This window comes from Drosophila obscura, unplaced genomic scaffold (genome assembly GCF_018151105.1).
Source record: "Drosophila obscura isolate BZ-5 IFL unplaced genomic scaffold, ASM1815110v1 contig_191, whole genome shotgun sequence".
In the NCBI taxonomy this organism is placed as follows: domain Eukaryota; kingdom Metazoa; phylum Arthropoda; class Insecta; order Diptera; family Drosophilidae; genus Drosophila; species Drosophila obscura.
The window spans coordinates 46326-63603 of NW_024542780.1; the positions used below are offsets into that span (position 1 = coordinate 46326).

The 17278-nt window shown below is 41.9% G+C and overlaps 1 protein-coding gene across 1 annotated transcript; it reads right to left on the reverse strand.

Annotated features, from left to right (window-relative positions):
- Positions 1–4679: 4679 nt before the first annotated feature.
- Positions 4680–15714, reverse strand: LOC121404248. The gene is made up of 3 exons (XM_041593528.1): positions 15053–15714; positions 14631–14990; positions 4680–7893 (listed from the first exon to the last, which is right to left on the reverse strand). The coding sequence occupies exons 1-3, from the start codon at positions 15102–15104 to the stop codon at positions 4703–4705; spliced, it is 3603 nt and encodes a 1200-aa protein (XP_041449462.1). The 5' UTR covers positions 15105–15714; the 3' UTR covers positions 4680–4702.
- Positions 15715–17278: the final 1564 nt, after the last annotated feature.

Here is a 17278-nt window from a genome sequence, read left to right on the forward strand (position 1 = left end):
GGAGCGATTGACATTTATCAGGTTGAACCAGGCAAAACTGCGTTCTGAAGAATACATTCATCTTCGGGATGCTATCAAAGCTGACGGAAACGCACAGAATGCACAGAATGTAGGTAGAACAACTATTCTCCCAGCAACATACGTCGGAAGTCCGTGACATATGCATGAATACGCTCAGGATGCTATGTCGTATGTACGTAATTATAGCACACCAGACTTGCTTATAACGTTCACATGCAATTCAAAGTGGACAGCAATTAGACAAGAATTATTTCATGGCCAATCACCCAATCAAGGGTGTTCAAAAGAAAGTTTAAATCACTCATGGATTACATTGTTAAGCATTGTGTATTCGGCGAAACGCGATGTTGGATGTATTCAGTCGAATGCAAATACGCGGATTTCCACATGAACACATCCTGAATTGGTTGGTAGAGAGGATAAGACCGGATAAAATTGACGATGTGATATCTGCGGAAATTCCTAATAATGATGAAGATCCATTGTTATATGAGATTGTTACAAAAAATATGATTCATGGTCCCAGTTGAGCTAGCGAGCTTTTTCACTAGCGTAGTATTGCTATATGTTCATTAACGAGACAATGTTTGTGTAGATTAAATATGGTTTATTGTTGTAAACAGTATAAAAGGTTCGAGTTAGATTGATGACGAGTCGGTTGGAGAGTTAGCTGGATTCAAGACGGGGTCAGATTATAGACGCGGGGGTCGGTACAAGACGGTGTCGGATTGAATAGGTCGATTCCAAGACGATGTGCAGTGGTTTCTAGATCCAGACTAATTCAAAGGGCAGGGGGGCCGAATTGCCCGTGCCCTAATGCTAGAGCTAGAGAGAGCGACAGATCGAGAGAGTGATAGCGAAAGGCGATAGAAAGAAAGGTGTGAGTTGAAGACGCGAGGGAACGGCGGCATAGGCTGCTGCTCAAGACGAAAACGCTTCCAAGGCTTGAGTTATGTGCCGCTCACCTTCTCGCAGATCTCTGTCACCGACTCAAATCGCTACTCGAGGTGCCGATTGAACGGATGGTATGTTGGTCGGATTCGGAAGTGACCCTTCATTGGATCCGATCCCACCCTTCGTCGTTATCAACATTCGTTGCGAACCGAGTAGCTGAGATTCAGGAGTCAGATGATGCTACGTGGCGGCATGTTCCAACTAAACAGAACCCAGCAGACATAGTTTCGAGAGGTTGTGACATTGAGGAGATTTCGCAGTCGATCTGGTTTAGTGGACCAGCGTTTTTGAAGGAAGAAGAAGAGAGCTGGCCCAGAAATCCCCACTTCGAGCTTTCTGAGGAAGAGCTGAAGCTGGAAACCAGGAAGACAGCGGTCGGACTGACCGTGGCCGCTAAATCAAATGATTTAGTGGAAATTATCGAGGGATACTCGTCACACCTCAAGCTGCTAAGAGTGTTCGTTTACGTGTTCCGCTTCATCCGAAAATGTAAAGACAAAAGTCTTAAATTTGAAGTCAGTCCGTCACCAGTAGAGTACGATGAGGCTTTTCACAAAATTGTCATGCTGATCCAAATAACGAGTATCAGGAAGAGATCGAAAGGGTTCGTAAAGGCACCAGGTTAGGCCCCAGTCTTCAGCGATTGAATCCCTTCATCAACGAAGAAATGGGGACTTGGTGCTCCTTTTCGTTGTTGCGAGTTGGGGGGCGACTAGTTAACGATCCTATGTCATACCATGCCAAGTTTCCTTTGCTGGTGACAAAACGCTCGCAGTTTGTGCAGACCTATGTTCGCTATCTGCATCAAACGAATTTTCATGCCGGCCCACGAGCACTTGTGAGCATCCTTAGGCAGCGTGTTTGGATAGTAAACGCTCAGGAGGTCTGCAGGGCAATGGTCAGGTCGTGCATTCGCTGCTTTAAATGCAAGCCTCGACTCCAGACCCAAATGATGGGAAATCTACCCGCAGACCGGCTCCGTGCTCTCCGCCCATTCGCAGTATGTGGCGTTGATTTTTGTGGCCCAGTCTATACGACACTAAAAATTCGTGGTAGGCCCCCTTATAAGACCTACATAGCGTTATTTGTCTGTTTTGCGTCCAAGGCGGTTCATCTAGAAATTGTCTCCGATCTAACGACTAACTCCTTCTTATTGGCTTTTCAAAGGTTCGTTGGTCGTCGAGGATGTCCGCTCCGCGTGAACTGCGACAACGCGACAAATTTCGTCGGAGCAAGTCGCCACTTCGACGAACTGAGGAGGACGCTGAAGACGGAAGCGGACTCAATTCGAGAGTTCGCAGCGAGAAGCGGCTGCGAGTTCGCCTTCCTGCCACCTCGAGCTCCGCACATGGGCGGACTGTGGGAAGCAGGAGTGAAGTCGGCCAAAAACCTCCTGCTGAGGTCGGCCGGAAGCGCGCTCTTCACCGCCGAGGAGCTGGAGAGCGTGATGGTGGGCATCGAGGCGGTGCTAAACTCGCGCCCTCTGGGATCAATAAGCCCCGACCCAAGCGACGGAGACGCCCTGACTCCCGGGCACCTGCTGACAGGCGGGCCGCTAATCGCACCCCCAGCACCCCGGACCAGGAGGGTCTGAGTTGCTTAAGGCGATGGCGGCTTGTCTCGTCAGCCAGGCAAATGTTCTGGCAGCGATGGTCCCGGGAGTATGTGCTGGGCTTGCAAATAAGATGCAAGTGGCACCAGGAGCAGCCCAACGTCGAGGAAGGCGACCTCGTCATCGTCGCAGAGGACAACCTTCCGCCCCAACAGTGGCTCCTCGGAAGGGTCGTCGCAACACACGCCGGGCAGGACGGAAAGGTCAGGGTGGTCGACCTCAGGACGAGCAGCGGAGCGGTCTACAGGAGGCCGATCCATAAATTGGCGCTTCTGCCGATGTGTTGAAGTCCCACAGGCCTTCAACGGGGCCGGTGTCGCGTCAAGACGCAATGTTTTTATTTGGAGAAAATTTGAAGTCTAGTGTAAGATAGTTTAGGGCAAAGCGGGAGCGCAATAAAACTCTCTCTCGCTCTTGGCGAATTCGCCCCGCTTCGCCGCCCTAGATAAGTTAGGCTTAAGAATATTTATAACGAGAAGGAAAAAAGAGTCGATAAATAGTATTGAATTCGAGCGCACGTCCCTTTTTTAGTCTCCCTCCGTCTTTCGTTAAATATATAAAATTTGCAGCCACCAAACTCGGTTTTTTTGTTAAAGTTCATTTAGCAAAACTATTCTAAAACCTGAATAGAAATAAACAATATTTTTTTTCTTTTAATTCGTATCTGCTCTATACTTTATATAAGTAGGTACCACTAACACTGGTCTTCACTTGTCGGCGTCCACAAAAGAAAAGACCGATCGCCATTCTGCGTCGACTCTCTAAACCTACTTTTTCGACTCTTCACCTGTCAACTTTTGGTCTCCTTTCACCCAAATGGGTCGAGTTGCACTAGATGGCGTGGCTTGCCCTTTCTGCGCTGTTAGGCGCACAGTTTCAAATCCACTGGGTACTTTAAAACATTTAACGCCCTACAGCTACGGGTAGCTTACACAGTAAATGCTTGCATCTAAAGCAGCGGATACATGATTGAATTGTCTGACTGCAGTCCTCCTGAGCGTTTACGATCCAAAAACTCTGTTGAAGGATACTCACAAGTGCACGTGGGCTGATATGAAAATTTGTATAGTATGAACATAGCTTCGCACGAATTGCGAGCGCTTCGTCAGAAGCAAAGGAAACTTGTTATCGTATAATTTAGGAGCTTTAGCTAGTCTACTTTCAACAGCTACAGCAAGTACCAGTGTCTTCATGGATGAATTGGTTCAACCGCTGAAGACAAGGACCAACTCTAGATCCTTTTCGAACTTTATCGAGTTCTTCACGACATTCGTGATATTTGATTATCTCGACAACTTTAAGAAAGGCTTCATTATACTGCCCATGGTGAACAATGGGCCGTTATATTCTATAGGTGTTGATGTTACTGAGACGAGTTGTAAATCCGAACTGTTTTATTCTCAAAACTTATGCACTATATATAGGAAACTCTAAAATAATTAAACTAAGACCAACGCTAAGAAAAGAAAAAATGTGCGGCATTTGTTCCCACGACCATCCTTGATATTGACAAAATGTGTGTGACTGTTCGACAAGTGTGTCGACAGATTTGGATTCGACGCGACCCATGTAGATGACTTTATGGTCGAACCGATCCTAGATTTAGGTGTCCCTTTTCTCAAGTGGCCTCCTTGAAGTGGACAGTATTATTTATGGGTGGCCTGTATGGTTCCTGTTCATGTTTATGAACAACAGGTATAAGACATACATCAACACACCATAACCTATCTAGCCTAGACACCACGTTGTTAGACTAAGATCTATGAATTATACTAGAAAAGCTGTAATAACCCTCGGGTCACCTAATTATAGCATACATGCGACCCACTGGTGGGGTTAGCAAAAGAAAGCACAATTCCCACATTTAATCAGCACTTTCCGCAATACAATCACGACCAACCCCATTCCCAAATCACTGAACTTCCGGCAGACCCCATTCCAAAACCCTGACCGACCTTCTCGATAAGTAGTACACTATTCTACCATATTACCAAAATACCTTTTCGATAAGTAAGACACTTATTTACCGGATACGCAAAAAAACACTGAAAAAGTGTTAATAATAGGCTTTTGGAAAATAGGCAGTGTGCTTCTAAAATATTTTTTAATAAATCGCTAAACATACTGGCGTATTATCCATTCAAAAATTAATTGTACAATCAGTCCCACAAAACTGCAAATAACGCTAAGTTTAATAAAGTCCTCGTAATTAAGGAATTTAGCTCGGTCCAATTGCAAACTGTCTGGAGTTGTGGGTAGAAAATAACAAGCGCAGATTGAGTATGTTATTACAAGCTTACTGATAAACACACAAAAGCGTTTAGCTCGTGACATACTAGGAAAAGTATTTGTTTCTCTCCATTTCCCGGTTATTGGCTGCCACATCGCCCAATTGGTCCAAAGCATTTCATAGTATAATCGAAATCTACGTTTCCAAGATCCAACTACTCTCACATCGCCAGGTTTAAAGATCAGGACCGATGTCAAAATTAAAATCTTTCCTTTAACCCATCTACGGGCAACAAAGACCTGCGTCTCCTGGGTCTGAACATCATTTACCTCAATGCGTCGCAAAAACCAACTGGGAAATCGACCGGCATTATTATGTGATACGGCAATTTTGGTAGGTACCCTTATGTCGCGCGTCCGTAGCCAGAGAATATACGTTGTATTTCGTTGTAGATCTAGATGTTCGGGATCCTGAACGAGCGTAAATTGCATCTCATTGTATTGCGTACTAAAAAGTGATAACTTCACCGAAGATGTCGTCTCAGCATTAACTCGTCCGCCTGTTTTCACATGGATTAACAGATCATGTACTTCCCTTGCTGAATCGTCTTCCAAGTCGACCATTTGACAGACAACTGTTTTGCTGAGTGGAATGTTTCGATACAAGTACACCCACAATAACCAAATTAATAAAAATGAAGTAATTAGTAAATAAAATAATAAAATTATGAGGTTAAGCTCCACATTTGCATACGGATTAACAGGCACCATTATAGCGGGAACATTGTATACATAGCTGGTATATGTGCCCAAAATTTTGCACGTGCAATGCATACCATTTTCAACTCCGAAATCCAACGATGGATAGCAACCATCGTGGGCCCAATGTTGTTCATCTGCTGCCAAACTGTACATCCAATAATCGCAGCTACGCATTTGAAAAACAAAGACGAATCTAGCCGGCCCATTTCGTACTGGTGTTTTTTGGAGAATATTTTGTTGAGATTTTTCCCATACTCGTACTGCCATATATGCCCGTTTTCCCTGCATACAATTGTTTCGCAATAGAAAAGTCTTGTTTCTTGAATAAGCCGGAACAATGCATAAGGATTTTGATATATCCGAGAACAGTGGTTGTTCTTGAATTTTTAGCAATACTCGAAGCTTGTGCGTGCTGCTGATAAACCGTACGGACAGCATTGTTTTCTCTTCAAGCATAATACGGTACATACGTACATCTTGCATTTCTAGAAGTATACCCTCCTCACGGCAATCAATGTACTTATGATCTACCTGTGATCTTGCCTTCCCGGCCAAACGTATTGAATTAGCTCCAATAGATGTCCATCTTCCTCTATCGTCGTCAGTATTAATGTATTTCAACATTTTAGAAGAATTAAAATCCGTTGCCCGCACATTATTTGAAGATCTTCCCAAATTAGCTTGCATGGGATTTCCTATAATTGTAGTAAAACTAATTTCGCTGTGCTTAAGAACAGTCTCTACATTAAAATGATCTTCATGATAAAAAATACGAACAGATAGCAGAACAGTACTTGGTTGTTTCTCTTCTGGATACCACCAATTCAACTCACGTTGGGTAGATACTACTTTAAGACATATGTAATCCTTGTTGTTTTCTTTTACTTCCTTCAGAAGGTCTGAAGAGAAAAAAACTCTGTGCATACTGTCGCTCGTGTCAATTTTATATGATTGATCCCGCTCAAATGAAAAACATTGTATTTCCAGTGCTACTCCCTCTTCACTGGTATCTGCCTGTAGACCATGCTTATGAGCATATCTTAGATAGGAAAATAGTCGTTGTGTTTCCCACGTGGACTTAAGCCAAGTTAAAGATCTAAACTTATCCTGCTCATCATCAAAGTTGTTAATTTCAGCCAACAGTTTATCAAAAAACGCTTGCACAAGCTTTCCTGATTTAAGAGCGCGATGGTACTGATCATAAATAGACTGGGCTGGTTGGGGTGTTTGTTTACACATATGGTTCATCATGTGGTAGACGGTTACGCATGCCTGGGTAACATGAATAAGCGGCTGTTCAATCAGTAGGTATATCATATCATTATGGTATAAACGTTGAAAATTATTGTTCATTAATTGCACCACATTGGCAAGCAAGTCCTGTTCTTTCGTATCTATAGGTTGTAAACGATGTGCTAATGTTAATGTCAAGTTTGCCAATTTTCCAAGAGAATTACGCGTCTGTGGATAAATGCCATTTAAAGTACGTAACAATATTAGGCCGGAGTCAATGTGATTTATATGCGAAGCAATAGACTGTATTGTTTGAAAGTACCGAAGACACTGACCTTCCTCAACAAGATTAAGAATATTATGGGGTGAATCAGTAATATATTTCCAAAGAACATCCGGAGGCTGAGCGGGAACATTCTGCAGTGCCGTAACTTTAACCTTTATCAAGTTAGTGCGGCATGCTTGAAAGCTATCACAAACAAGTACTTTAATAAAATTAGTAACTGGTAAGTGCACTTCACAACTACAGTCATAACAACTATCAAGCAGTACATGTCCGGCATAATACCAATACTCTATAGGATTGTTCTTCGTGTCGAAATCCTTGCAGCACGGAAAAAATGGTGTTAGCGCTTCTTGACCTGTTGTTGGATTTACAAAACATTTTCCAATAGTCGGACCAGAGTTTTTGGTTAGATATTTAATGTCCTGACCAAACCAACCATCTTGTGCTGTTACTATAAGCTGAACTATAGAAGAATTCGCTACGGTGCGTATATACAAATTTAGGTCTTTGCTAGTTAGAGTGAGCTGACCACCCACATACCACTGGTATCTAACCTTCTGAGTTCCGCAGTTTGCGCATCTAGCAGTAAGGCGCACATTAGAAAAAGGGCTAAACAAGTTCATTGCACAGTTGAATAAACATTCGATCGTTACGTGCAGCATTCTGTAGTCTGTCATTGTAATTGTCTGCACCTTTAGTGAACCGCGATTAGGATTGTCATCCTCAGATAATAGCAGACGAAAGATATAACTGCATCCACTTTTGAAGGAGTACGCAGGAATCATAAAAGCGTCAACTGAAAAAGAAATTAGTTATCTATTTTAAGTTAAGATTTATGTAACTTAAATAAATATAATTATAATATATTAAGGAACTCCGCTTATCGTTTTTACACACAATTATTGTTTCCATATTGGAAACATACATATATATATTCATAACACCGAAGCACCGACCGTTAAGTCTTACTCACTCAGTCAGGGGCTGAAATGAAGTGGCACGAAGGCTTCTGAGGAGGCAACGGATCCGTGCGGTGGTGTGATGGCGAGTTCGGGGGGACTCGCGTGGGAAGTATGGAAAATAAAAAACGAGAATGAACTGCGAGTCCCTTCTGCGGACGCTACTATACTTATACCCGTACTCAGTCAGTATATACATTTTTAAGCATATGATTTTTTAGAATTTTAGAATTAAAAAAAAACATTTTACATATTACATTTTTTGCTACATCTGCTATCTACAGCTACATCAAACATGTAGATTGTACATGTTCCATTTAGATTCTACATCTTCTCCGCTAGGAGTTGCTCGCGCACTGAACGCGGCAGAGTGTGCGAGCAAGAAAGAGATAGGTAGCGGGTCTCTGGCAGGAGGGGGCGAAAGAACCAAAAGAAAATTAATTTCTTCATTCTGGCTATAATTATGATCCGATATAATTCAGATTCGGCAATCTGGTAGATATGGGCATTCTCTACGATACTGCGTTTTTAGTTTTATCGTATCGTAGTCTGGAAACAAAATTTGGTTTCTCTAGCTTTTATAGTCTCTGAGATCCAGGCGTCAAACAAGACGGACAGACGGACAAATGGACAGACAGACATGGCTATATCGACTCGGCTATTGATGCTGAACAAGAATGTATATATTTTATGGGGTCGGAAACCTTTCCTTCTCTGCGTTACACACATCCACTTTTACCACAAATCTAATATACCCCTTAACTCTTTTTGAGTACGGCTATAAAAAATGGAGCTACTGGATTGTGTTGCGCGAGCGGTCAAGTAAAATTGATACCATTGGTACCGCCATCAGAGCCACTACATTCATTGGTTTCAGGAAATGGGCCAAATTCGAATCATTTATTGAATAATATCCAGTAATATAATAATTTGCTTTCATATGACATCATTTGGCGCAACAAAAGTTATTCAAAACAATTTTATGATAACTTTCAAGATTCAGGGTCAAATATATCATCTAACAGGTTCATTATTGCCAACTACGGATAGTGACTCAAAATTTTGCAAATTTATTTTATGGGCGATTCAGCAAGACAAGTCGATTAGCGTTGTGCACACAACAATTCGGTAAAAAGGCCAATTGTGGAACAACTCGAAACGTTTTTCCATCAACATAACATAATCAACATAAATTGGTTGCATTATTCACGACCGCATTGGACCGCATGCCGTCTGATAACTACAGATTTGTCGTCAAAGCTGATAAGGCGCCTGTAGGAGAACACGCGAGACGTTTTAATGCGCCAACAATTAACGAAGTCGCTATTGTCATCGTGGGTGAAAATTTAGAAAACCGAGAGCTGCAATCAACTGCAACGTGTATCCGAAACACATCGATCATATAATGCTTGACAATATTCTATCTTATTTTGACAAGATGGGTATTATTTTTCAATGAAGATGATAAATCCAGTCACAGGTCTAGAAACTAATAAAAAAAAACATAGTTCAATGAATTATTATTCATGCAGACTGATGGTTCGGGAAAATGAGGACAATCATATATTAAATTTGCCAATATGCTGTGAATATGTACGTGAAAGTTGAAACGGAGCGATTGACATTTATCAGGTTGAACCAGGCAAAACTGCGTTCTGAAGAATACATTCATCTTCGGGATGCTATCAAAGCTGACGGAAACGCACAGAATGCACAGAATGTAGGTAGAACAACTATTCTCCCAGCAACATACGTCGGAAGTCCGTGACATATGCATGAATACGCTCAGGACGCTCGTATGTACGTAATTATAGCACACCAGACTTGCTTATAACGTTCACATGCAATTCAAAGTGGACAGCAATTAGACAAGAATTATTTCATGGCCAATCACCCATTGATCGCCACGTCATACCCGCAAGGGCGTTCAAAAGAAAGTTTAAATCACTCATGGATTACATTGTTAAGCATTGTGTATTCGGCGAAACGCGATGTTGGATGTATTCAGTCGAATGCAAATACGCGGATTTCCACATGAACACATCCTGAATTGGTTGGTAGAGAGGATAAGACCGGATAAAATTGACGATGTGATATCTGCGGAAATTCCTAATAATGATGAAGATCCATTGTTATATGAGATTGTTACAAAAAATATGATTCATGGTCCCAGTTGAGCTAGCGAGCTTTTTCACTAGCGTAGTATTGCTATATGTTTATTAACGAGACAATGTTTGTGTAGATTAAATATGGTTTATTGTTGTAAACAGTATAAAAGGTTCGAGTTAGATTGATGACGAGTCGGTTGGAGAGTTAGCTGGATTCAAGACGGGGTCAGATTATAGACGCGGGGGTCGGTACAAGACGGTGTCGGATTGAATAGGTCGATTCCAAGACGATGTGCAGTGGTTTCTAGATCCAGACTAATTCAAAGGGCAGGGGGGCCGAATTGCCCGTGCCCTAATGCTAGAGCTAGAGAGAGCGACAGATCGAGAGAGTGATAGCGAAAGGCGATAGAAAGAAAGGTGTGAGTTGAAGACACGAGGGAACGGCGGCATAGGCTGCTGCCGTGCGGGAGCATGAATATGTACATATGTATGTAGATGACAAAGTTAAGCAGTGGGCAGTAGAAATGCTGAACAATAATAGATATTTACTCTAATGCTGCACCACTGACTATGATCTACTGATTATTTGGCTGCGTAACCAAACAGTCCCTGTGGAACATTAAATCAAAATTCTCCGTGTATGGTGAATGGAAAATGTTTAAAGCGCTTTCCAAGACAATTAGTAGCAGAAACTATGGTTATCGCATGCGATCCACTGACGACAACGGAAGGACAACAACAGTCAAAGTGAATCAGCATGACATTGAAGTTGATAATCGTTGGGTTGTTCCGTTTTCGCCGTTACTCTCCAAAACATTTAAAGCACACATAAATCTAGAATATTGCCACTCCGTAAAATCAATCAAATATATCTGCAAGTACGTGAATAAAGATAGTGACATGGCTGTTGTAACGGGCGCCCAGCGGTCCGTTTTAAGTTTTGAAAAATAACGTTTAATTTCCATCGCATTTCGGTGGCGACATTTTTGTCGCTGCGTTGGAAATGCAAAACATAGAGTGCGCTGAATGATTGAGCTATACCAGCTGTGATTAGCAGTGAAGCTTGGAAAAGCTCTCTCAGTGCGTCTGGATGTACCTGTCACTCATCTGTCACTCTCTCTTTCCGAGGGGCTGCAGAGAGAAAGCTCTGGAATGCCGGTCTATAAAAGAAAACTGCAGCTGTACCCCCACTCTCTTTCTCAAAAATTCGTTTGTTGCGGCTTCTGCTATTTTCTTTTGCATGCAAAATCGTAAAGTCAATTACGTGTGTGAAAAGAAAGAAAATCTTTATCCTGTGGCATCCAGCATTTAACCTGATCCAAACGATCATTATATTGTTTAATTGGATTCGACACAAACAAAGGTACGTGTGCCACACCGTATTTTGGTGGTTTTAGCTATATTAAACGGGATTCTTTCCTCGGCAGTGTGTATAAAAACCTTTTTGGACATCGCTTACGTCTAGCGATCTCAGCATTCCCATTTCGTCAACACGCACCTTGCTAGTGCAATTGCGGATCCTCTGACTTGGGCCGATTTTTCACCCCTGGGTTTTTTCGCGTGGACAGCACAGCATCCACAGTCATAACCAGCTTGCTCACCCCCGGATTCACACCAACACACTAGCGGAACGCATCAACTCCGCATCAACTGCCTTCTACTAGTGTCCGGTGCAGAGCCTCAACACTCCACATCATAGCACGACGGACACCTGCGAGGCAGACGCACAGTGGCGCTCCACAAACACAACGGCCAATTACTGCACTCGATCGCAAAGTGCCGCTCCACAAACAAAACGGATCTACTCGTAATTTTTTTTGTTTTCTAAAATTACAATTTTTTTTAAAATTAAATTTTGAATCAATTCATAATCAAATAAGTTTCACTAACTCATTCTGCCTGCGTGCAGAAAAGTGAAGTGTTTTGTATTAGGGTGGATGTTGGTGGTTCCCACAGCCCGGATTTCCAATAAATAATAGTCTGGGGCGTCAAATATAATTGGCGTGTATTTGCTGGTACAAAGCTGAGGGTTTGATGACGGTTGTGTAAAGGCGCGTAGGTGTCGAGAGACTGTTCTCTCCAGAGGTGGAAAAACATCGACGACACTATCGATGCATCGATGTCTTTAAAGCCTAGTACTCAGATCGAAAAAAACACCTAGCGAACAGAATCAGGGTTGATATTCGTATGAAACCGATAAGAAATGTTTTACGGCAAAAACTGTTTTCTAGGAAGCCTTCCTCTGTACGGAAGGCAGTACTCAGATCAAAAAACAAAAAGGTCGGTATATACCGGAAAAGTATCAGAAGTATTTGCTTGTTTTTTTTGTATGTTTCGACCCACCTCGAAAAATATATAAATTTGATATCTTTTGCCAGCAAACATTGCAATAAGAGAAGGCCCCAGCCGAAGAAGTGCATTTTGTTAACTTTAAACAAAACTAAGCAGCGGTCTGAGTAGTGTAACCGTTCGGAATGCAGTGCACACCTCTGGTCACACCACTGGTCGCTCGAAGAATATATGACATTTGTTTGCTAGCAAACAGTTTTCCGATCTGATTACTAGGCTTAAAATATTTATAAGCATCGATGTTTTATTTTTATGTTTATGTCGTCTTTATGAAAGAAAAAGCTAAAAAGAGAAGAAGATCAAGCTCAAAAGGTTCCTTTTTAGTTGAATACAGACGGCATGATACTATTTAAAGCTGCAGCCCAAAAATATTTGTGCGACCCCCTCATCCTGTGAGTCAGAGAGGAAGTTCAGCAAGGCTGGGCAAATAATTTCCGATCGTCGTAGCCGCCTTAAGCCGGAAGTGGTGGACCAATTATTATTTCTCAGCAAGATTCTAGACTTATTTTAAGATATAATCTGGAAAATGTACATTTTTATACCCGTACTCAAAAAGAGTTAAGAGGTATATTAGATTTGTGGTAAAAGTAGATGTCTGTTGTCCGTCTGTCTGTCTGTCTTGATGAGCGCCTAGATCTCACAGACTATAAGAGCTAGGGTAAGCAAATTTGGTTTCCAGACTCATGTGACATCACACTGCTACAAGTAAATTTCGCCCCCACAAAGAACGAAAATCTGTGACAGGAACAATTTTAAAGATACGATAAAACTGAAAACGCAGAATCGTGGAGAAAGACCATATCTACCAGATTGCCGAATCAGAAATCAGATGGGATCATAATTATAGCCAGAATGAAGAAATTAAATTTCAGTTGCTTCCCTTGCCACCACCAGCCACAGACCCGCTACTCATTCTCTTTCTCGCTCGCACACTCTGCCTCGTTATGTACGCAAGCGCCCTCTAGCGAAATAGAAGTAGAATCTATATGGTACATATATAATCTACATGTTAGATGTAGAATATACATAGTAGATGTAGATAACATATGTAGCAAAAATATGTTATATGTAAAATATTTTTTTTAATTCTAAAATTCTAAAAAATCATAAGCTCAGAATTGTGTACTGACTGAGTACGGGTATAAGTAGAGTCGCGTCCCAAAAGGTACTCACACGTTCCTTCTCGTTTTATATATATATTTCTCAGAATCCATTTAGGAACTACTGATCTCTAGTGAAATAAAACTGTTATTTTTTATAATTTTAATAATATGCTTTGCAGTTTACTATATATTCTTGATATATTTTTTGTTATCTTGCAAAACATCTCTTTTTCTTCGATGTTTTTCACTAAAACATCGAAAACATCGATGTTTTTCCACTTCTAGGGTGAAGAGAATTAAATATTAAATATTTTTTTCTATTCTAGCTTTAATAAGTATCCGATCTGATCTCAAATTGATAATGTAGCATACGATGATTCCGCGTGATTCTGCTTTTTCGCTGTACTGTAGCTGTTATACAGACAGGCTCCGGTTTTCACATTCACTTTGCTTTTACTTTTCAGCATAAGTCATAATTTTCATTTTAAACCACTCTGGAATCCACAAAAATCGATTTATTTACTCCTTGTACTGTAATGCGTAAAATTTTCTGCTGTTATACCCACGCGTTAGTGCCAGCTCGTACAAAAAGGCGTCTGTTATGTATAACAGAGATTTATCGATAGCCAAATCGGGCTGCCACAGATGTTCGGAGGAATTCACTATTTGTTGTTATTCGAACAGTTTGTTCAAATCCAATTTTGAGATTAATTAAAAAAAATTGTTTAACAAGCTCAATTGCCCTGGTAATGGTATCAAATACATGTCAATGCATTAGTCATTAATCCATTTTTTTATTTTCCAATTAAGATTCGATTTGTTCTTAAAACAAACCGTTAATTGTTTATTTTGGCGAGAAATGTTGCCGTTTTGAAAACGGAAAAGTCTTTCGTTTTACGAATCCGGGAGCGCCTGACTTCGTTTTGAAAAACCGTTTTGTTAAAGTGCAAACCGGAGCCTGCCCGACTTTGTAAGTGTTGCAAAAATGTAAATTAATTTCTTTAAATATCTCACCCGAGGATATATTATGATAGCAGAATGGATTTCGATAATCATCCCATGAGTCACAGCTCCAATTGTAAGTAGAAAACTGTTTGACCCCGTATTTTTTGGAATAATCACGGCTCAGTGATCCGTTAATCCATAGAATTTCACTGTGTGCAGCACGTCTTGATTCACCGCCTTCGATAACAGCTTCCACTTGACCCATGACCACCTTCATATAGCACCGAGCCGCGAAGGAATAACCATTAAAATTTCCCTCAACATACAAAACTAGAAAGTTTCTCCAAATTTCATGCATAGTTTGAAGCCTCAACGAATATCGTTTAATTAGCAGCAAAGGATTATCTGTAAAGTATTTTGAAAAGTGTTCTTTGGGGTGGACAAATCTATAAATAATTGAAGGCTACAAATAAAAGATTTAAAAAACTTACTTAATTCAGCTGCGTCAGTCACATACCATCTATAGCTAGCTCTGATTGTCATGTTGCATGTTTCCAAAAAGAGTACACTAATGATAATTCTGCGGTTGACGGCAATTTGTATTGGAAATTGGGGGTCTGAGCCCTTTAATATTACTAGCTGTGGCGTACAATGAATTGGCAGATTGACTTCAATTTCAACGATCTCGATGACTTGATGTACCCATGGCTGTGAAGGCAATTGACCTTGTAGTGTAATTACCTTATCATTTGCAGACCAAAAAGTGGCCATCATCTTTGCGAAATAGCCCTTATCATAGAGAATTTTTATTCGAGGCTTAATTCTGAGCAAAGAAATCTGATGGCTTATTGATAGGGTTTTTAAAAATTTCGGCTGCATTGGTTTTGCTACCTTTCCCACTTCAAAGAAAGCTATTAGGTAGCTGGGAGTGCTAAGGTGTACAGTAATTGAATACTTAACAGGAAGCTCTTGCATTGTAATGACGATAGGTGTTGGTCTTCCGTATGGAACATATTCATTAGTATAAACCTTTAGTTTGGCTCTGGTCAGTTCGTTATTTTCGGCAACATGCGCAGTCATATGCAAAGATAGAAGTATCAGTTTTATTGTGTCCACAGGAAGCCACATATATACATTTTTACATAGAGCTCAATAATGATTAAAGACTCAAAGGTACTATTTATAAAATACACTGTAAACTGCCCATATTAGACCAGCCAGACTCAATGACTCCTTGTTTTTTTAAATTTTTTTTTGTATTATTTATTATTGGATAAAAATAGGGTAACAGTAGATGGAAGAAATATTATAACTAAAGGTGAAAAAGGTGGGTGGTGCCAGAAACCTGCGGAACTGCCGCAAAGCTTTGCTTCGAAGGCGACTGGCGGGTCGATTTAGACCCCTCCTTCTACGCTGTTGCGCAGCCGCAGTAATCCTCGATGCGTAGCATCGTCGGGCAGTTTGCGTCGTCGCAAACTAGGCTTCTTTCCCTCGCCGCCGTCTTTATCCGTCATTTGAGTGGGAACGTCGAGCTCCAACGAGATTTCCCTAGATTCCTCGGCTAGGTCCACCACTGGAAGAATTCCGGTGATGACCAGAGCCGCATCTTCCGAGATGGTTTGAAAGCCGCAGCAGGCTCACAGGGCTCCTAACTTGTACGTCGCGTCTAGTCCTTTACTGTAGGACTTGATCCTCGCCGCCTTAGCCCAGATTGGAGCTTCGTATATCATGACCGCGTTTCGAACTGAGTGATGCAGGAGTCTGCGGAGTCGTGCAGTACCCCAAGGTACTGGATTCCTCGCGAGGATGTGATCTCGACGGAGCCAACTCGCATCGTCGCAACCTCCACTTTCTTGCGGCTGGAAGTCAACACCGCTTCTGTGTTGTGTTCAGCCAGCCTTAGGCCCACTGATGTCAGCCACTCTTGGATCACGGCCACCGCTTGGTTGCACCTGTCCTCCACTTCTCTGTGGTGCTTGGCCACCACTACCAAAGCCACGTCGTCTGCAAAACCTACTGTCCAAGAATCGCCAGGAATTTGGAGCTTGAGGATAGCATCGCAGAGTACGTTCCATAGAGTCGGGCCGAGGACAGAGACTTTTGGAATGCCGCATGTGACCTGGTAATCCACTGTGCTGCAGACGGTGTCGTCAGCCTCCGCCCTCGAAAGTAATCATTTTTTTGCTCTCCTTTATGCTCTGAGCTCTCTCGGGGAGGTCTGCACTTGTGTGCGCGACACATTCGGCCTTCCTGACATTCGTTATCCGTCCCGGATGACAAAAGCTCCTCGTTTTCCTCGACAAACTTCCATAGCTTGAGAATGTCACAGCTAGTCGCTGTCACGTTTGGTCCTTCGATGTCCGGGCCTGCTTTCTTCACGTCGTATCGTCCGTTACGCTTACGATCTCATACGGTCGTTACCATCTCATACGGACCAAGGTATGAACTCGCCAGCTTTCGACCTGCAACGAATTGGGTTCGCTTGTAGGTCTTCTGCGCTTGCTGTATTTTTTGCCTGGCTTCATTTCGCAACTTTGCTATGCCGAAAAACGTCAAGGCCATCCAAGCATTCCTGGGGCTTACAGGATTTTTTCGCAAGTTTGTACCACAATATGCGCAGGTAGCACGTCCGCTTACAAATCTCTTAAAAGAAGACGTTGATTTTAAGATTGGACCAGAGGAAGAACAGGCGATCAAACAGTTGAAATCCTTTCTTG